The sequence below is a fragment of the Pecten maximus genome, chromosome 18, assembly GCF_902652985.1.
Source record: "Pecten maximus chromosome 18, xPecMax1.1, whole genome shotgun sequence".
Classification (NCBI taxonomy): Eukaryota; Metazoa; Mollusca; class Bivalvia; order Pectinida; family Pectinidae; genus Pecten; species Pecten maximus.
Window position 1 is genome coordinate 19529573 of NC_047032.1, and position 22603 is coordinate 19552175.

The 22603-nt window shown below is 36.8% G+C and overlaps 2 protein-coding genes across 2 annotated transcripts; both read right to left on the reverse strand.

Annotated features, from left to right (window-relative positions):
* Nucleotides 1–409: 409 nt before the first annotated feature.
* On the reverse strand, nucleotides 410–3174 carry LOC117316290 (low-density lipoprotein receptor-related protein 2-like). The gene is made up of 3 exons (XM_033870828.1): nucleotides 2828–3174; nucleotides 1857–1967; nucleotides 410–423 (listed from the first exon to the last, which is right to left on the reverse strand). Exons 1-3 carry the CDS (start codon nucleotides 3120–3122, stop codon nucleotides 410–412), a joined length of 420 nt encoding a protein of 139 aa, XP_033726719.1. The 5' UTR covers nucleotides 3123–3174.
* An 8055-nt stretch (nucleotides 3175–11229) lies between these two features.
* On the reverse strand, nucleotides 11230–21675 carry LOC117316291. Its single transcript, XM_033870829.1, has 9 exons — nucleotides 21669–21675; nucleotides 21414–21626; nucleotides 18964–19371; nucleotides 17927–18073; nucleotides 16383–16814; nucleotides 15868–15984; nucleotides 13856–14176; nucleotides 13328–13420; nucleotides 11230–11564 (listed from the first exon to the last, which is right to left on the reverse strand). Exons 1-9 carry the CDS (start codon nucleotides 21673–21675, stop codon nucleotides 11362–11364), a joined length of 1941 nt encoding a protein of 646 aa, XP_033726720.1. The 3' UTR covers nucleotides 11230–11361.
* Between the last annotated feature and the right edge of the window lie 928 nt (nucleotides 21676–22603).

The following is a 22603-nucleotide window of genomic DNA, read 5'->3' on the forward strand; positions in this document are numbered from 1 at the left end:
TTATGTAGTTTAATTGTCCAGAATTGTATATCCTCTGAAGATATGTATAAATTGTAAAAAGAGGCTGTAAATGTATCGTAATGTAAAGCGCATTAGGTATTGTGAATTGTAGTTTTAAAATTGTGTATTTGTATGTTTTTACAGGGTTTTTACCTGGAGAATAAAGTGTAAACCAAACTATGGCTTTTTGGATTCTCTATAACCCGTGGCAGGCATGAGCACCCTGTTACATGTGTTATAAACAATGTTACATAAATCAGATTTGCAACTCCTTAAGAGCGCCTTAACTTGCATGCTATACTACAAAGTCAATTTTCATTTTTTTTTAACAAATTTTGGAAAACAAGAAATCAAAATCTCCCACTTATCAAACCTAACTTGATATTATGATTATAAAATCTACCAAATTTCAAGAGGAGACCCCTGGACAAAAATCAAATACTAAAATAAACAAAAATGGCAATAACTTTTGCAAAATTTATTGAACCAAAATTGTATTAGGCAAATACAACATACATGTATAATAATTTTTAAGCCTAATAAGTTCCTAAGAAATTGTTTTGAAAAATGTAGGAGATCTCCAAACAAAAAAATTGACTACCAAAATAAACAAAGGGGAGTGACTTCAGCACCTATAGTTGCATCAAAAGTCATGATTATAATGTATATCAAGTTTCAAAGAGATCGGTTGAAAAATGCTGCCATAAATTTGACCTTTGACCTTTTATGTAAAATAAGTTCCCCTTCACCCAAGAATCACTAGGTTCAATTGTACTGACAAGGCACTGGTGGTTACACCTAGGCGTCAATGAATTTTACACCTGGGCAATGATACTTCCTATAGAAAATGAACACGGAAGATGGGGTTGAAAAAATGGTTGAAGTATTTTTTCTTTTTCTTTGATCTGATAATAAAGTCCTTCAAGGACAATAAATTGGCTAGAATTTTTAAGGATAAGGGACAGGAACAAGTGGCCCAGAGGGCCTATATTGCTCACCTGGTTTCATGAGATATAAAACAAGAATGATGCTCATGTATATTTGTCGCCGGTCTTGCTATGTCAATATATCATAAGCATTTTATATGGGTACATGTAGATTGGTTTTATTGTAATTCTAAGAATGTGAGATTTTGATGCCAAAAAGTGCATTAATCCATGAAGTGAAATATTGCCTTTTGGCCCAACCCCACGATAGGGATGCTACCACACAATTATGAGCAATATATATTTCTTAGTTTCAGAGAAGAAGTTGTTTATACAAATTGGCCCCTTTTGTCCCCGCCCTCTGTCCCCAAGGGGGTCAGCCCCACTATTTGTACAATTTTGAATCCCTACCCCAAAGAGATTCTACCAGTCAAACATGAGCAATATCCATTGCTCAGTTTCAGAGAAGAAAGTGTTTATATCAATATCAATAGCCAAATTAACCCCTTTCGGCCCCCGCACCTCAGCCGCCCGTGGTGTCAGCCCTGTCATTTGTACAATTCTGAATACCTACTCCTTTGAGATGCTTCCAGTAAAATATTAGCGATATCTATTGCATAGTTTCAGAGAAGTTGTTTATATCAATTTAGCCAAATTGACTCCTTTTCGCCCCGCCCCTCAGTCCCCCTCAGGGGGTCATGCAGACCCACCATTTGTACAATTCTGACCAAATTTGGTCAAATTCCATTGAGCGGATATGAAGAAGATTATTGACTGACAGACGACGGACGACAGGCACTACAGTATGGCATGAGCTCACCTTGGTCCTTCCGACAATGACTTTTTGTAAAAATTGTTGAAACAAAATACCTTTCAGGGAATTAGCTAGGTATCAAAAAAATTTAAAAAATATGTTGATAGAATACTTACTGCAGTTCTGTTCATCCTCACCATCAGGACAGTTAATGATGGAATCACATTGACGGTGGGCAGGGATACACAATGAAGAGTTGTGGCACAGAAACTCATTTGGACCACACCCTGTAATCACAACACACAACTATCTTAAACAAGTGAACTTGGTGAGTCACCAACAAAATGTAAAATGATAAAAATATTTACTTTAATGTATGTCAAAGGTCAAAATATAGCATATATATATAATTTGAAACCTGACACTGCTTCACAAATTGTTGAACTTTTGCTCTAAGTATGAAGTTTCAGTGACAAGTTGTATACATTTCCAAGATAATAGTCCACACAAGCTTTTTCTATGATGCAGGTAAAAGGTCATAGGTCAGAGTAACCTACTTTCGATACATGACCTCACCAAGGTCATCCAATGCTTAAAGTATATATTTGTAACCCTGGGAAATACTAGCCGCAATATACCGCTAGGCTAGAGATCTTCTCTTTAGCTCGATCGGTTGAGCGTAAGACTAGTAAGCCAGAGGTCCCGGGTTCGATCCCTAGCGGAGGCAGTGATTTAAATTTAATTGATCATGCGCTCTGTTACATTGGCGCCCATGTAGGGACACGGGAATGATACTCATCGCTGCTTGCGAAAGCATCGCTGTTACCCCTGGAAACTTCAGGACAAGTTCTTTCCTGGAGGGGGAGTATGTAACCCTGGTAAATACTAGCCGCAATATACCGCTCGGCTAGAGAGATCTTCTCTTTAGCTTGATCGGTTGAGCGTAAGACTAGCAAGCCAGAGGTCCCGGGTTCGATCCCTAGCGGAGGCAGTGATTTAATTGATCATGCGCTCTATTACATAGGGACAAAATTAGTGTAAGAAATGAAGAGATGGTGGTTCGTGGGTTCAAGTGAAATAATGCTGTTGTTCTCTAGTCATTTTTCCAGAATTATTATCTAAGCCTAAATATGTTGATGTTACTCACCAATGTTATCACATGATTGTCCATCCATCACACTAATGTCATCTAAGCACAACCCAAAATATCTTGACCAGAAATGTTCTCCCGCCTCAAATATAAGACTGTAGTTTCCTGAGGGAATATCCATGGTTATCCGGTACCAATCCAGTTCCTTCCCAACAACAGTATTACAATCTCCAATCCTTGTGATATGACCTTCTGTATGTTTCAGACTTAAACGCAGTGGTAACTCATTTTGACCATAAACATAAAACATTAAACAGCTGCTGGCTCCTATAACAACTACAGGACTCTCCATATACTGCAGTGAAAATCCATTGGTGTCACCAAGATCAAGTCCATGGGATACCAGTATACCATAGCCTGGAAATAGAGGACAGATTGATCAATACCATGGATACCAGTATACCATAGCCTGGAAAGACAGGACAGATTGGTACCATGGGAAGGTTTACCTGGTAAAGAAGATGACTTACCTGAATGATAAACAAACTTGAACCTCAATGATAAATTGCATTTCTGGAGCCATAGACAAAATTACCAGAGAAAAAAGCAGATTTACTGGGGTATAAACATAGTAAACTCAACTAGAACTGTCGTCCAGAGGGCCAACTCATACCCCCCGCCCCTCTGGTGAAGATTTTCCAACAAAAAACTGTTTTTAGTGAACGGGTTACCATGGCAACCTAAATTTGTGGGGAAAAAACCTGCATGCATATGTACACATTATGAGTCCCTAACATTAGTGTGTATTTCAAATAAAATTCAGTTGATAGCTATATAGGAGTTGTCAGAGTTGTCTTGACAAAGTTTTCCAAAAGAATATGGGTATTGAAACCTAGTAACCTTGGAAACCAAAAATTCTGTAGAGAAATATCATGCATGCACATTTACACATGGTCTCTATCACTCCTGTGTAGTTTGACTTGAAGCAGTTCACAGGTTTATGAGGAGTTGACTGGACAAAATTCCCCCTCACCCAAAAAACAAAGTATAGTAACCTGGTTACCATGATAACCACAAAATTACAACATGATATAGATTATGCACATCTACAATGTATAAGGGGTTATTGCCATAAACCTTCATTGAAATTCCCTCAGTAGTTTAGGAGGAGTAGCCGTTATTGGGGAGATAAACAAAGTAAATAAGATGCAGGTTAATTAGAGTAATAATAACCTTTGTAAGCAGGTTAATTAGAGTAATAATCACCTTTGTAAGCAGGTTAATTAGAGTAATAATCACCTTTGTAAGCAGGTTAATTAGAGTACTAATCACCTCTGTAAGCAGGTTAATTAGAGTAATAATCACCTTTGTAAGAAGGTTAATGACAGTAATAATCACCTTCATAAGCAGGTTAATTACAGTAATAATCACCTTCATAAGCAGGTTAATTACAGTAATAATCACCTTTGTAAGCAGGTTAATTAGAGTAATAATCACCTTTGTAAGCAGGTTAATTAGAGTAATAATCACCTTCATAAGCAGGTTAATTAGAGTAATAATCACCTCTGTAAGCAGGTTAATTAGAGTAATAATCACCTTCATAAGCAGGTTAATTACAGTAACAATCACCTCCGTAAGCAGGTTAATTAGAGTAATAATCACCTTTGTAAGCAGGTTAATTAGAGTAATAATCACCTTCATAAGCAGGTTCATTACAGTAACAATCACCTCCGTAAGCAGGTTAATTAGAGTAATAATCACCTTTGTAAGCAGGTTAATTACAGTAATAATCACCTTTGTAAGCAGGTTAATTAGAGTAATAATCACCTCCGTAAGCAGGTTAATTAGAGTTATAATCACCTCCGTAAACAGGTTAATTAGAGTAATAATCACCTTTGTAAGCAGGTTAATTAGAGTAATAATCACCTCCGTAAGCAGGTTAATTAGAGTAATAATCACCTTTGTAAGCAGGTTTATTAGAGTAATAATCACCTTTGTAAGCAGGTTTATTAGAGTAATAATCACCTTTGTAAGCAGGTTAATTAGAGTAATAATCACCTCCAGAGTAATAATCACCTCCGTAAGCAGGTTTATTAGAGTAATAATCACCTTTGTAAGCAGGTAAATTAGAGTAATAATCACCTTTGTAAGCAGGTTTACCTGAATCATCCCTAGTGGTGTGGTCACATGTACTGAACATTGATATTTCACTTCTTAAGGTCCTGTAGCCACACATATGAGGATCTCCAAATGAACAGTTGAAACTCTCAGCCTTAAAGGAACCTGTTATAATATACAATAATGTTTGGGTAAAATCACAATTTTTCATGTTTATCTTGCAGTTGTTTTACATATGAACAAGAGGCCCAATGGGCCTGTATCGCTCACCTGGCTCTACAGCAACTTTGAAGTTGATTGAGGTCATTTCTACAGATACTATGCTGATTACCTCTTTATTCAAATATCAGAGAAGGCTAGATTTATTCATATCAATAAATTTTCTAGTCCTTCTTTCAAGCATACTATTGGCCTAATATCAGGTCTCGGAGACTCTTGTGTATCGCAAAATCATTGTTTACAGATTTAAGCAGATTTCACCCCTGTGATATAGAATGTAGGTCAAGGTCATTCATTTGAACAAACTTGGCCTAATAAAAAGTTCCTGTGCCTCTTAGTTATTGAGGAGAATTCGTTTGAAGATTATAGCCTATTTGACCTATGTGACCTTGACCTTCATTCAAGGTCATTTATTTGAACAAACTTGGTAGCCATTTATGCAAGCATGCTACAGTCCCAATATCAAGTCCCTGGGCCTCTTGGTTATTGAGAAGAAGTCGTTTGAAGATTATAACCTATTTGACCCATGTGACTTTGAATGAAGGTCAAGGTCATTTATTTGAACAAACTTGGTAGCCCTTCACCTATGCATGCTACAGGTCCAATATCAAGTCCCTGGGCCTCTTGGTTATTGAGAAGAAGTTGTTTGAAGATTATAGCCTTTTTGACCCATATGACCTTAAATGAAAGTAAAGGTCATTTATTTGAACAAACTTGGTAGCCCTTCACCTCAGCATGCTACAGGCCCAATATCAAGTCCCTGGGCCTCTTGGTTTTTGAGTAGAAGACGTTTGAAGATTAAAGCCTATTCGAACAATGCGACCTGGAATGAAGGTCAAGGTCATTCATTTGAACAAACTTTGTAGTCCTTCAGTCCAGGATGGTACAGGCCTAATATCAAGTCCCTGGGCCTCTTGGTTATTGAGAAGAAGCTGTTTAAATGAAAAAGTTGACGCCAGACGGCCGGATGGCATAAGCTCACTTGCCCTTTGGACAGGTGAGCTAAAAAGCCTTTTGCAAGCTATCTAATAACAAGAGGCCCATGGGCCTTAACGGTCACCTGATTTTTGAAATATTTCAGTAAATTTGAATGAAAGAATGAATTTCAAAACAAATAAAACAAATGATAGTCAAAAATGTGATTTCCCTATAACTATAGTAAAGTTTATCCCCTCCCATGGGGCAAACGCAAGACCCCAGGGCTAGGAAATTCACAATTATGGTAAAGCACCTTAAGACCCTTCGATCTGTGAAGAGTATTTAATTCTACCTTATTTGGGCTGTAAGAAGAAGATTTTTAAAATTTCTGTTAATTTGACCCTTTTTGGCCCCGCCCATCAGCCCCTGGGGGTCAGTCAGGGCCAACATGTACATACCATCAAACTGTCATCCCAAGCTGATAATGTTAACGAAGTTAGAATGAATTCCAATAAAAATTCAACAAATAATAGTCAAAAATGTGATTTCCCTATATAAACTATAGTAAAGTTTACCCCCTCCCCAGGGGCAAACATGAGACCCTAGGGTCATGAAATTCACAATTTTGGTAAAGCACCTTAAGATCCTTCCATCTATGTAGAGTATTTGATTCTACCATATCTGAGAGTAGAGAAGAAGATTTTTGAAATTTTAGTCAATTTGACCCTTTTTGGCCCCGCCCATCAGCCCCTGGGGGTCAACTAGGGCCAACCTGTACATACCATCAAAGTGTCATCCCATGCTGATAATTTGATACAAGTTAGAATGAATTCCAATACAAATCCAACAAATAATAGTCAAAAATGTGATTTCCCTATATAAACTATAGTAAAGTTTACCCCCTCCCCAGGGGCAAACGTGAGACCCCAGGGTCATGAAATTCACAATTTTGGTAAAGCACCTTAAGATCCTTCCATCTATGAAGAGTATTTGATTCTACCATATCTAAGAGTAGAGAAGAAGATTTTTGAAATTTTTGTAAATTTGACCCTTTTTGGCCCCGCCCACCAGCCCCTGGGGGTCAACTAGGGCCAACATGTACATACCATCAAACTGTCATCCCATGCTGATAATTTGATACAAGTTAGAATGAATTCCAATACAAATCCAACAAATAATAGTCAAAAATGTGATTTCCCTATATAAACTATAGTAAAGTTTACTCCCTCCCCAGGGGCAAACATGAGACCCCAGGGTCATGAAATTCACAATTTTGGTAAAGCACCTTAAGACCCTTCCATCTATGAAAAGTATTTGATTCTACCATATCTGAGAGTAGAGAAGAATATTTTTGAAATTTTTGTCAATTTGACCCTTTTTGGCCCCGCCCACCAGCCCCTGGGGGTCAACTAGGGCCAACATGTACATACCATCAAACTGTCATCCCATGCTGATAATTTGATACAAGTTAGAATGAATTCCAATACAAATCCAACAAATAATAGTCAAAAATGTGATTTCCCTATATAAAATATAGTAAAGTTTACCCCTTCCTCAGGGGCAAACATGAGACCCCAGGGTCATGAAATTCACAATTTTGGTAAAGCACCTTAAGACCCTTTCATCTATGAAGAGTGCTTGATTCCACCTTATCTGAGAGTAGAGAAGAAGATTTTTGAAGTTTTAGTCAATTTGACCCTTTTTGGCCCCGCCCCTCAGGCCCCTGGGGGGTGGGGACCATATAATTCACAATTTTGGTTCACCCTCAACCATGGAAGCTTCCTGTAAAATTTCATTGAATTTAGTTAAGCAGTTTTTAAGAAGAAGTTGAAAATGTAAATTGTTTACGACGGACGACGGACGACGCACACCGCACGACGCACGACGCCGGACAAAAGGCGATTGCAATAGGTCAACTGAGACTTTGTCTCAGGTGACCTAAAAAGACAATCTGCTTGAGCTTATCTGATAGAGAGTCAATCTGATAAGAAGCCTATCTGTTAAAAGCCTATGTGATAAAGAGCCAATCTGATAAAGAGCCTATGTGATTAAAAGCATATCTGATAAAGAGCCAATCTGATAAAAAGCCTTTCTGATAAAGAGCCTATCTGATTAATCTACAGTAATCTACAGTATCGTAAAAACTTGTGTAATTTGGACAGTTTTTTTGTACTGAAATAAAGTTTAAAGTTAGGGGTGCGCAAATTATACAGGTAGAGACGTTTTCAAGTTGTTTTTTTCGGAAAAAAAAGATCGTCAATTCTCAATGTCCGCCATCTTGGAAAACGACGGAAATTTCTGTTAGGAACTTGAAGATTAATAAACATACACACAGCAATTTATTCTTATTAAATATGTCAGATAATGAAGTGATGTATAGCTACCTACTATATGTGTTGATATTTGAGTTAATTAGGGATTCATCACAATTAAATAGAAATCAGTTCTGGAAAAATGTATCTAAAGAATGATGCAACAGGTCGGGGGTGGGGGGTGGGGGTGGGGGTTTAACTGTTTGGATTACGCTGACCTAGCGGGGTTGTCTATTTCCCTCACTGTGTACCATAACGAGACAAACAGTCACGTTGTGTACATACATACCACAGTTTCGTTCGTCCTCACCACCAGGACAGTGAGCTATACTGTCACACACATGTTCCATGGCGATGCACATATTGTCCACAGAGCAGGAGAATAAGTTGTTACCACAATCTGAAAGTGTAAAATTTCTATAAACCACATTTCATCCTGCTCCAAAATACAAATTTTATCATGAAGAGAAGAGCAAAACTTCACCTAAAAACCAGCCATACATTAGATGTGAACATTTGGCTGGGTAAGGGTGGGTTCAGTTTGTAGAAGTGAACCAAATTAACTATAACTGATTGTAATTTCAAGTACATGTATATATTAATCATTTTGGCAGGAAACAAGAGGCCCAGAGGGCATGCATCACTTACCTGGTTGAATATGACCAAACATCAAAATATGTTCATGTTCAATTTGTTAATAGCTTTATTTGTTGCTAACAATACTATATACTAGTATGGGTATGGGGAATTAAGGGATCTCAACTGCTTCAAAGATATATATAAAATATGAAGTCCAGACTCCCTAGGGGTGTAAGAAGACCCAAAGGATTGTTTTTACATGATTGTGTGGAAAGAAACTAAGTCCCTAGTCCCCACCCCATTATGATGCTAACCAGTAAAAATTAAATTCCAATCAGCGACCACGGTATGGCATAAGCTCATCTTGGTCCTTTGGACAAGGTGAGCTAAACTGTTTTAATAGTGTTTCAAATTGTTCATAATTAATCCAAATATTAGTGTCATTTTGTTTCTTATCAAGAAATGATCAGTTATGAGAAGGATCAGTATGGGAAAATTCTTTACTGTATTATAATTTAGACTTCTTTCAAACTGTTTTTACAAAAACCAGCTTTCCCTTCAATGTTTCTTTTGACCTTATATCTCAGTTTAATCTTGACATTATATCATACATGTAGTTTGACCTTTTATCACAGTTTGATGCTATATCACATGCAGTTTGACCTTGTATTACAGGTTGGCCTTGAGGATAAACTTTGTGGTTTACACATGTAAACAAATGTTCAGCTTATATTTTCTGGATTCTGTGTTTCCTTATACTGTATACCTGGTAATTTTCGCCCCAGGTTATTTTCGTCCTTGAGCAACACAAAACATATTCGCCCTGTTTCAAATTCGCCCTAAATGGTTTTCCAGAAATATCCTTTTCCTCTTTTGTAAAATCGAAAAATTCTGTTCGGAATTCTCAATACAAGTTGCACTCGGACCACTCAGGACTTATCGAGTTCCCCAATTGTCTTATCAGCATGAGATGTAAAATGTGATCTGGTGTCAAACAAAGAACGTTTACCTGTGCTCAGATTTTCTTTTAGTCCCTGCTAATTCAAGTAATATCAGGTATGCATGGGCACGATCAATTGAAAGTTCACCGCACTGTGACTAATGACTGACCAGTGTTTTCTCTTGTTCACATGTACATACATGTACATGAATGGAAGCCACAATTAAGCGACGGTGAACTCATCAAATTAGTCTTTTCCATGGCAGGAATTTGATGCCACTCTGTATTTCATTTTTATCATGACTGGACTACATAATTTAAAAAAAATGACTGAAATTTTAAAATAACTTAGTATGTATCGTTTTTTAATTGAAAATGCTAAGCCTAGTACATGTACATGATTTTACAGTTGAAAAGTAAGAGGGTATGTTTGTGATCTGACTACACTTGTACTATGGTTTATAAATCCTTCAACTCAGCTTGAAATTTTCGCCTTCATCTTAAATTCGCACTATCTTCAAAGGGCGAAAATGGCGAAAATTAAACGTGGGCAAAATTACCAGGTATACAGTAATACAAACATAATTGTTAATTAGGGCACTGAAATTTCATATGGCATCAATATATTAAACAAAACATGTTTAAAAGGTCTTCAAACAGAAATGCCTAACTATTGCTACTAATAACAAATATGTGTCTTTATTTAAGATAATCACCTGCAATGTTCATGCTATTCTATTAAATTGATTTATTCTGACAAGAACTTGTTATAATTAACTACAACTGATTTTCAGTTTAATAATCCATGGCTTATTTCAAATATACTGGTGTGGGTTTACTCTATACTCTTTTAGTTAATGTTTTGTCTGGATTTTATTTTGTGAAATACACATGTGACAGGCATTAACATAAACAATATCAAATCTGCAACAAATCTATTTGCTTTTACTAGTATTTACACATGAATACAGATTAACCCTTTTTAAGTCCCCCCCCCCCCCCCCCCCCATATTTTCTAAACTTTGTGAAATACATATGTACCCCACATTATAACAGGCATTCATAAGACATTTTAACAATCTGTATACAATATCAATGTACAGTTATATCAATGTACAGTTATATATTCAATTCAATATCAAATATACAGTTATATATTCAATACAATATCAATGTACAGTTATATATTCAATTCAATATCAAATGTACAGTTATATATTCAATACAATATCAATGTACAGTTATATATTCAATACAATATCAATGTACAGTTATATATTCAATACAATATCAATGTACAGTTATATATTCAATACAATATCAATGTACAGTTATATACTCAATACCACTTACCTACAGGCTGACAGCTGCCTTCGGTGACCTTAATGTTATCAATTCCATACTCTGTGATGGTATCGGAAACAACCTGAATCTGGAATCGGAAGCGTGATAAATTGACAGTGACTCGCTCCATTAACCAGTAATTGGAATGATATGTAATCTTCTTAGCTTCCATGGGCATCGGATTGGGAGTACGCAAGATCAAACAGGTTCACCATGATGTAGCTGATGTCATCAATGATGGATATTTTCATAAGGTACAGAAACTCTACACAGAGACTTGCCCCGGAATCACTGGTGACAGGAGGGGACAGCAGATTACGGTACTGGTATTCACTGTACTGAGTGTGGATTGACAGGTAATGGCCTGAAATTAACAAATATAGGATATTAGAGACATGCAATATGCTGTCCTTCATGCTGGGAAGATCTAGGTCCTTTAAGAACCTTTCAACTTGATGTTCTAAAGTATGTAGGGTAATTGAGCCGTAGAGGAGAAATAAGTAAGGGTACCACATAAGCATCAATGTATAAGTTATTCAACTAGTTTCACCCGGCCCCTTTGCAGGTTTTCTACAGGATAAAATACTTATTTATACAAAACATGTTCTGCTAAGGTTATTTGGGCCACAGTATTGAACATCTAATAACGCTTTATTTGTAAACATTTCTGAAAATTTGGTGCATAAAACACCTTTGAAATAAGGTTGTCCATGTCCTCAATGAAGAATATACCATGTCCTTATTGGTTTCTGATGCTTCTTACTACATTCTTCAAAATTATCCAGGACATGGATTGGAGGAAGTGGGAAAGTTGTCGAGATTAATAATACAAGAAACTGTAATGTTAGTATTATGAATGAGAATTTATATAAAATGAAACTGGGATTTTCTAAGAAAACAAGAGGACCAACGGGCCTTAATGGTCATCTGACTACCTTGAGTACACCATACTACTATAGCAAGTATACAAAGGGGCATTTCTTGGTGCGAGATCAGAAAGATGCAAAAAGAGGCACAATGGGCCTGTATCGCTCACCTGGCTCTACAACAACTTTGAAGTTTATCCAGGTTATTTCTGCAAATACTTTGCTGATTACCACTTTATTCGAATATCAGAGTAGACTAGGTTTATTCATGTCAATAAATTTTCTAGTCCTTCATTCCAGTATACTATTAGCTAAATATCACGTATCAGATTCTCTTGGCTATCAAGAAATCATAGTTTAAAGATTTAAGCCCATTCAACCCATGTGACCTTGCATGAAGGTCAAGGTCATTCATTTGAACAAACTTGGTAGCCCTTCACCCCAGCATGCTACATGCCTCATATCAAGTCCTTGCGCCTCAAGGTTATTGTGAAGAAGTTGTTTGAAGATTTTAGCGTATTTGACCCATGTGACCTTGAATGAAGGTTAAGGTCATTCATTTAAACAAACATGGTAGCCCTTCACCCCAGCATGCTACAAGCATAATATCAAGTCCCTGGGCTTGTTAGTTATTGAGAAGTCGTTTGAAGATTTTAGCCTATTTGACCCCCGTGACCTTGAATGAAGGTCATGCAAGGTCATTCATTTTAACAAAATTGGTAGAACTTAATCCAAGGAAGCTACATGCAAAATTCAATACTTTCGCCATTCTGGTTATTGAGAAGAAGTCATTTTAATGAAAAGTTTACGGACGGTGCACAGCGCATGATGCACAATGACTTTAGGTCATCCTGACCCTTTGGGTCAGATGACCTAGAAAACAAAAAGTAGTTTTGACATTGACCTTACAACCCTGAAACTCAAACTGTCCTGTATCATTGCGTGAGGCTTGATCTAAATCACTCGAACAATAAAGCTACTAGGGTGCTGACAAAGTATTTCCAAAAAATAGTAATAGTGACCTTGACCCAACAAGCCTTGAAACTTAAATACTGTCCGAGATATTTCGGTCCTATGTAATTGTGCTTGGGATCAAAATCCCTCAAGGAATGAAGCGGTTAGAGCGCTGACAAACTTTAGTGCTGAGTACATACGTACGCACGTGCACAGAAGGACCAAAACAAAACAGGTTGGGTTACCGTAAACCAATATAGTGTTAAGAGGGGTCCTGACTCGATCGGTTTGACACCTTCTATCTCACCTGGTTGTCCTTGGTGTTTTTTTAGAAACCATCCTTTGTCCATAGCAAAGCCGCATGTGCTGCTACTTTCAAAGGTACAGTTTGCTGACACCTCTGAAATGTTATACCAGATCATTAACAATTAAATTATTAAATTAGAAATTAGAAAAATTATCATAATTTCACAAGTACAAATGACAGGAAATTAAAATTTTAACCGTAATATCAACAACACATAGTGATACATTGTGTTGATTAGTATATATCTAATACAGTAAAGAACATGACGAAGGAAGACAATTAATGTTTAGAATTAGAAGCTCAAATTAACAAATTTTATATTGTGTAAAGTAACATTGTGTACTGTATAAAAACATAACAGCCTTGTTAACAATCATAATTACTCTTTGTTTGAGTTGAACTGACATCAGAAATATCATTGAAGAAATTTACCTTGACATGGAAACTCTTACAAACAGATACATGTACATATATGAAATATTAGGCCTAAACCTAAACATGGTAAATGGAATCTTAACACAATTTTACCTGGACATGGAGAATCGGATAAACCAATATCTACAATGGCAACATCTGATGACGGACTTCGTCCTCTCTGTGTTTGTAGCTCAAGCCTCCATTCTGTCTTCTCACTTGGAGTATGGACGCAGTAATGCTGCCAGTTATCAACAGGGAACAAATTTGTTATTCCATAATTATATGAACCTAATTTGACACCTATCCATGTGTTCTCCTTGCTACGGAACCTATACTTGAACTGTAAAGACTGACCAGAACTGTTTGACGGCAAGTAGACAGTGGCATTGTCATTTAGCCAGCCGTAGGAGGAATCCGCAATCAGCATGTGTTCTGTGTGCAAAAGAAAATTATTCAAATTCTATTAATTGGAATGTGAACTAATGTATTGGAGTGTGAACTATTGTATTGGAGTGTGAACTATTGTATTGGAGTGTGAACTATTGTATTGGAGTGTGAACTAATGTATTGGAGTGTGAACTATTGTACTGGAGTGTGAACTATTGTACTGGAGTGTGAATTAATGTACTGGAGTGTGAACTATTGTACTGGAGTGTGAATTAATGTATTGGAGTGTGAACTAATGTATTGGAGTGTGAACTATTGTACTGGTGTGTGAACTATTGTACTGGAGTGTGAAATATTGTATTGGAGTGTGAACTATTGTACTGGAGTGTGAACTATTGTACTGGAGTGTGAATTAATGTATTGGAGTGTGAACTATTGTATTGGAGTGTGAACTATTGTATTGGAGTGTGAACTAATGTATTGGAGTGTGAACTAATGTATTGGAGTGTGAACTAATGTATTGGAGTGTGAACTAATGTATTGGAGTGTGAACTATTGTACTGGAGTGTGAACTATTGTATTGGAGTGTGAACTATTGTACTGGAGTGTGAACTATTGTATTGGAGTGTGAACTATTGTACTGGAGTGTGAATTAATGTATTGGAGTGTGAACTATTGTATTGGAGTGTGAACTATTGTATTGGAGTGTGAACTATTGTACTGGAGTGTGAACTATTGTATTGGAGTGTGAACTATTGTATTGGAGTGTGAACTAATGTATTGGAGTGTGAACTATTGTACTGGAGTGTGAACTATTGTACTGGAGTGTGAACTATTGTATTGGAGTGTGAACTATTGTATTGGAGTGTGAACTATTGTATTGGAGTGTGAACTAATGTACTGGAGTGTGAACTAATGTATTGGAGTGTGAATTAATGTATTGGAGTGTGAACTATTGTACTGGAGTGTGAACTATTGTATTGGAGTGTGAACTATTGTACTGGAGTGTGAATTATTGTATTGGAGTGTGAACTATTGTACTGGAGTGTGAACTAATGTATTGGAGTGTGAACTATTGTACTGGAGTGTGAACTAATGTATTGGAGTGTGAACTATTGTACTGGAGTGTGAACTATTGTACTGGAGTGTGAACTATTGTATTGGAGTGTGAACTAATGTATTGGAGTGTCAACTATCAAGGTCTATGATCAACTGCCTGTTAATTGAGTATCCCAGTGTGTTATATAATGACTGGAAGCAGTTCTTAAAATATCCATTGTCTCTACACTTTTAAGCAGATAAATATTGAAAATTATCAGAGAGGTGAAAAAATAACACAGAAATCAATTTTTCCCCCACAAAAATCTGTTTTTCAAATTATCCAGGTAAATCTGTGTTTTTTTTTTGGTTATTTTAATTAAACCAAATTGTTTTTAGTTTGAAACAAATCAGTTCAAAAATGTAAGAGTAGAGCTTTGGACAAAATATAAAATACTGAAATAAGCAAAGCGCTCTAACTTCTGCAAAAATAGTCGCATCAAATTTCTTTGAAGGAAAACACTACTTCATATCATGATTGTACTATATACCAAGTTTTAAATTGATAGGTAAAAAATGTAAGAGGAGATCTCCTGATAAACACAAGTTTATAATGGATAGAGAGACAGAAGTACGGACAGACAACATGTACCGTACTATAATACTCTCATCAAAATTGACTGGCTTAAAAAACTTACCATTAGATAGATATACAAGCTGCCAGCGGAAATCTGTGTTCAGTGGACAGACGTCATCATCCCCGTATCTGATACCACAACTGTGAGGGTTCTCCCAGTCACAAGTGTCCAGACTCTCTACAATGTATTTATTGTTGTGAGTTTTGTTATAAATTTCATTGATGTAATATTATCTTATAGGAACAGAGAAATAGTTACATGTATCTCCATTTTTTTCCACCCAGATTTCACATGGACACGTTTCCGTGTATATGTTTTTTTTATTAAGCCCATCCCTTTTGTGCTTTTGTTAGTGCTCAATGGGCTAGGTTGAATACTGTACAAAATATACATATACATGTACTACATATACCTCCCCGGTAGGCACAGTATATATGTATACAACTTGAACATCATGTATCTTGGTGACAGAAATAAACATAAGTTTAGATCCTCCTGAAGAAGCATTCAATTTCAGAAAGGCCTTATGGAACCTGTCTTGTAAACTTGTTGTTTTTCTTACAGATGATACTTACTCTGACAACTTTCACTTTCCATAAAGATGTCGTCTATATACACATAGGCATCGGAATAGGCATTAGACATCGGATCAACACCTTGATGGATAAATACAATACTGCCGTTTTGTTTCTGAAGGTCACTGAGGTCAACACAATAGCTCTGCCACATGTCAGCATCGTTAGAAGCTTCTATGACTAAGAGTGGAGTTACTGTGGAGTTACTGCGGTCCATATTATACTTCTGTAGGGCATCTCGTAAAGTTTGGTTCGCAGCGAGCTCACCAACAGGGATAAAGCCGACAGTTAGACGAGAGTGACCATTCTTTATCAGCTGAAATTCCACGCTGGAGACCGACTGCGAGTTGATGGGAGGTGTGACAAGCCAAGAGGAGTAACCATCGTACTCTTTGCTAGTATCACCATACTGCTGACTCAAGTATACACCTCCTAAACAGGGAAATACAGTTAGTGCCAAGTTTTTTAATTTCATGCAGCCAATATTTTGCAGTCATCCCAGCTGTAAATAGTTTTGAAATTTTAAATTTCGCAAATCAATTAGCACCTTTTCAAATGTTTGATTAATTTACAAAAGGTAGAAACAATTCATATGGGACTTGAAATTAACTTTCAAAATATGATGCAGACTATTATTATCAGTTGCCCATTTTCAAAACAAGAGGCCTGTATCACTCACTAAGATATTTCAGTGATTACTGTATGGCAAAATGTGAAACATTGAACCAAAATGAACTTGACATTCAACCCAGTCTTCTTAATCTTTGGTCAGTTGACTCCATGTTTAATTCAGACCAACAAAGCATTCAGCAGTTAAAAGATGCAAAAATTTTTTTTACCTCGACCTTTAGGCTAAATTTCTTTTAAATCAGATAAATAAAAAAATTAACAGCCGAGAACTAATTTAAGGATGGGCAGACAGATATCTGGACAGAGTGATCCTAAAGAGCACCTGTATCTCCAATGTGGAGACCTTAAATTAAAATCCTGTCATTCCTACTGAAGAAAGATTATAAAGAATTTATATATAGCTAAATTTACCTTATTTGACTCACCCCTTGGGGCCCGGAGACCCAGGTGACCTTTTGAACAAAAAGAATTTCCTCAACCTAAGGATAGTTTAGACCCAATTTGGATAGAATCTTTCCTTTGAAAGAGAAGAATTTTGAAGAATTTGAAATATATCCCCTATTGAATCCCTGGACCCTTCAGATCCTTGGGGGTCCTGCCTTATATTACCTTCCTGTTTATAAAAAACGTTCCCCTTCACTAAATCATGTTTCAGACTAAATATGGACCAACTCCTTTTTTCCTACTGTAGAAGGAATTTATAATATTTGCTATATTTCCCCTATTTGGCCCAGCCCTACTTGCACAACTTTGAATCCCTACCATCTAGGGATACTTCCAGTCAAATAAGAATGATATCCAGTGCATACATTTACATAGAGAAATTGTCCTTCGCAAAATAGCCAAATATCCTCCCCCCTTTTTCGACCCCGCCCTTCAGTTCCACGGGAAGGTCAGCCCCACCATTTGTATACCTATAGCAGACATAGTAGTGTGGTCCTGAGGGAATGGTGTTGTCCCGGATAAGTCAACTTTTTCCCACTTCATCGATGGCATCTCTGGGTCAAACACTGACATGTAACTACAATCTCCCGGCTTGTTAAAGGTACAGCTTGCAGGGCCTGTAGTACAAATCAGAAAACTAAAAGTCACAAACAAGATACTGGTACAGTCAAACATGTGACCTTCCAAGGGAGTCAATAAAAAGGGTCACATCAATATGATTTGTAGTCTCTCTAATTCAAGGAAAATGGCCTGAAAAGGAAAGTTCATAATATATTCAATTTATAAAACATATCTACAAATATGAAAATGGAATTGATCAATCATCAATTAGATTAAGACAATACTGATATAAAGGACCATCTCAAGATCATTGTAGCCAAGTTTGAGTTGAATGTTACTTGTGGAACTTAAGAAGAAGTTTAAAATAGGCATTGTTCAGGAATACAATAATTCTGCAATCATGTTACAAAATTGCCGCTATGGCTGCCATGTCAAATTTTTACCAGGCTAAAAAATAACAACACTTTGTTGGCTCCCCTTCCTTAACACCCTCACCAATTTCCAGCTCAAAGGCACCAGTGAAACTGCATGGAGAAGAAGTTTAAAATGTGTTTTTCGAGATGGCCACCATGGCGGCCATCTTGGATTTCAGAACGATCTGAAAAATAACAAAACTTGGTATGGACCATTTAAAGGTCATTTCTGGTAAGTTGGAGCTGAATGAGTCTCACTGGTGGAAGAAGTTTAAATAGTTGTTCAGGAAATCATGATTGTCTTATCATGTTACAAAGTTACCACTGTGGCTGCCATGTCAAAGCTTTTATGAGGCTGAAAAATAAAAACACTTTCTTGGCTCCCTGCCCTTAACATCCTAACTGATTTCCAGCATGAACCTTCTTGCCAAAATTCTTTAGGCCGACTTCTTTAACAAATTAACATGGCTGAAAAACCCACCTTTCAAAGAGAAGGGTAAAAGACGGGAGATTGTGGACAAACAAAAGTTTACATAGGATAGATGGCTGTACCAGAATACTCCCATCAAATTTGATGGGTGCATCAAAATTTGTATAGCTAGCCTGTATGCTACCTGGACAACTTCCTAACTCTACTCCAACATCCTTGACTGCAATGTGGCTTTCATTGTCTGCTCCCTGAGAAGCTGTGAAGATCACCGAAACTGCAACATTAGGTGGTAATTCCATACACTTGTACAACCATCGATTTTCCAGACTCGAAGCAAAGTTTTCAGTTTGTGATTCATTGGTTCTCACAGACAAAAGGCTGTTGCCTGCAGTGTGTACGGAAAACACCAATCGGCTGTTACTATTGGTGACAATGGCCGGAGATATCAACATCGCCGAATCACCCTCGGTTGCACTGCCAGATTCGTCGTAGTAAACCATGTAGGATCCATCTGATGAAAAGGCAGAAAATATATATAAATGTACAAACATCATCAAAGTTTCAAGGCCACTTATAGGTGCTGTGCATGAGGGATTGAAATACAGGAGAAAAGCATATATTATATAAATATAAAATGGCATGTATTAAGAAGACATTTTTATTGTTTTTTAAGTGCCTTCCTGAATGTTTTACTGATGATTATCCTATGTCAATTTAAAGAATTGTATTTACTTTTAAAAGGCTCTGGATGCGTTGAAGTTGTGAAGAATTATATTTTTTAAACCCCACTTGAATTGACATACAATGATAAAGTTTAATTCTTAGATTGATTAATCTGTGATGTCCATCATATTTCTTGATTAGATTCCTGTGAATTACTCTCCAAGTTTATTTTGGTTCCTAAGATTTTAAATCATACTCAATTTACTGCTTTTTTCTCCACCGTGTAATAACTGATCTGTGTCCTGATTAGAGATCCGACAACTTTTGTAAGGAGAAACTCGTCTCGGAATTTGTTGCCGACCGATGAACTGGTCTACTGTACCTGTTCTTGTGACTTGTTGAATCGCACTATCGTGTTATATACTGTACTTTGTGCAAGCATTTCACTTTCAACTGATTTAAAACATGCAACCTCTTTATTGCTATCATATTTCTGTTACGGAAACAAGCTAACGTTAGGTTTCACCTTAAATAATCATTTCAACCAACTCAACCAGCATAGCAATTTTTGTGTGGCCTAGTGAGTATTCCTCAGGAATGACGAATCAATCGGAAGTATTCTTCTTTGATTTTAAGTATCGAATGTAAAAACAATCACAGATTTCACTTATCGATTTTCAATTGGAAAATCCGAGACTATTTTCAACCCAAGAGCTCATGATGACTTTCCTATGTCACATCAACTAGAGTGTATACAAGTTACCTCCCCTCGCACAAACCAGGAAGCAAGTGTAATAATTTGCACAGAAAAAAGTTTGGAATACTCAGCGATAAAACAGGCCGTTGTGTATGATTTAAGCTGTTTTTCGATAATTTATTTAAATTCAACAACTGTCTTCAAACATATAAAAGTGTTAATCATATTACTTAATCACCAACAAATACATTGCGGAAGGAGACAAGATTGTCTAAGTGTGTTGTTAGCGTTTTTTGGGAAAAATTATTTCCGGTCCCATCCTGAACTCATCGGGATTTATCATTGAAATAAGCAACATTTTGATTCCCCCTAGAGTTCCGAATGACTTTGTTCCAGTGAAATTTGGCAATGACCGCTTAAGGTTGCTGTTTCACATGAGCACCTAAAAAATGTTTGCTATATCTAATAATGTGGAAAAGAGACCTTGAAAATAGGCCATGATTATTTTTATGCTGAATCTTTATAGCATTTATTCCTTGTTACCTGCTGGAAAAATATCAGGCAAACAGGTCTTCTAGAATTTGAATAGAAGATCACTGATTAAGAAGTTTTTAAATATCTGACCATTGTGACTTTGCTAATATGTCAAGGTCATTGATATGAGGAAACTTTGAGCACCACGGGTCATTCAGAATAAAAGTAGATTTATCAAAAGATGTATTACTTTTTTACCTAACTAAAGTTGTCAGCAGACAACATAGGTCGCCAAGTGTGTTAATTGAAATTTGGAACTAGTTTCAATAACTAGGTTAAAGATCAAAGTCAATGTCAGCAGGTCTAAAATGTAGTACCAACGGAAAGGTCTTGTCACAATGAACACACATGTCAAATACCTAAGCCGTATCCTCATTAGTATTGACACAACACTGTTTCACAGAAACTTTAATCTAGCTATGTATAATGGACAACGACAACACCACCAGTACGATGGTATAGCAACAGCTCCCTAAGACTTTACCCCGTCAAGCTTAAAGAAAAGTAGATCAAAGATATTCATATGGGGGTCTTTTAGAATACAATTTTTAAACTATTTAGTCCCTCTGACCTTGACAATAAGTCAATAATTTGCATGAATGAACAGAATTTAAACATATATACAGCTACTACAGATCCTGTATAACAAACTGATATACATTCATTAGATGGTAACTGTGCTCCAGCCCTTATCTGTCTGTCGGGAATATCTTCACTATGAAGCCAGTCCTGTTGTCCGGACCGAACTTGAGAGCTGAATCCACACAGGTCCCTACTAGTACCATCACCAAAGCCACATTGGAGTAAGGAGTCCTCAGGGGGTGATGAAGTCGGCTGTACAGGAGGCGGAGAGCACACAACTTCCTCGTCCACTGCAGACAAAAAAGGCACCAAATGAAAATGTCACTGGATACTCTTCATGTCGAGGATTTAATACTGTATTTCACCGCATATAAACCCATCCAAAAATAAGCTCCTCTCTGCATTTTTGCAAAATCATTAATTTTGAAAGCTTAAATCAGTTTACAAATAAGTCCACCTAAAACTTTAATACTAGTGGAGGGGACTTATTTGAGGATAAATACAGTACTAAACTTTTACACTAGTGGAGGGAGCTTATTTAAGGATAAATACGGTACTGAATTTTACACTAGTAGAGGGGTGCTTATTTTAGGATAGATACGGTTCTGAAGTTTTACACTAGTAGAGGGGGCTTGTTTGAAGATAAATAAGGTACTGAATTTTACACTAGTAGAGGGGGCTTATTTTAGGATGAATACGGTATTAAACTTTTTACACTAGTGGAGGGGGCATATTTGAGGATAAATATGGTACTAAACTTTTACACTAGTGGACCCTGAGGAGGGGGGCTTATTTGAGGATAAATATGGTACTTAACTTATACACTAGTAGAGCGGGCTTATTTTAGGATGAATATGGTATTAAACTTTTTACACTAGTGGAGGGGGCATATTTGAGGATAAATATGGTACTTAACTTTTACACTAGTGGACCCCGAGGAGGGGGCTTATTTGAGGATAAATATGGTACGAAACTTTATACTAGTAGAGGGGGCTTATTTGAGGATGAATACGGTACTAAACTTTTAAACCAGGGAGGGGACTTATTTGAGGATAAATATGGTACTAAATTTTTACACTAGTGGAGGGGGTTTATTTGAGGATAAATACGGTATTAAACTTTACACTAGTGGAGGGGGCTTATTTGAGGATAAATACGGTACTAAACTTTACACTAGTGGAGGGGGTTTATTTGAGGATAAATACAGTATTAAACTTTACACTAGTGGAGGGGGCTTATTTGAGGATAAATACGGTATTAAACTTTA

Bases quoted from the DNA above. Each gene is read 5' to 3' on its own strand.
- LOC117316290 (XM_033870828.1), bottom strand. From the start codon at position 3,122: ATGGAGAGTCCTGTAGTTGTTATAGGAGCCAGCAGCTGTTTAATGTTT. The intron at 1,968-2,827 runs GTGAGTAACATC...TTGTGATTACAG, and splicing joins ACAATCATGTGATAACATTG to GGTGTGGTCCAAATGAGTTT.
- LOC117316291 (XM_033870829.1), bottom strand. The intron at 19,372-21,413 runs GTATATCAGTTT...CCTTTTCATCAG, and splicing joins ACAGTTACCATCTAATGAAT to ATGGATCCTACATGGTTTAC. The intron at 15,985-16,382 runs GTAAGTATCATC...AATACATTGTAG, and splicing joins GGAAAGTGAAAGTTGTCAGA to AGAGTCTGGACACTTGTGAC.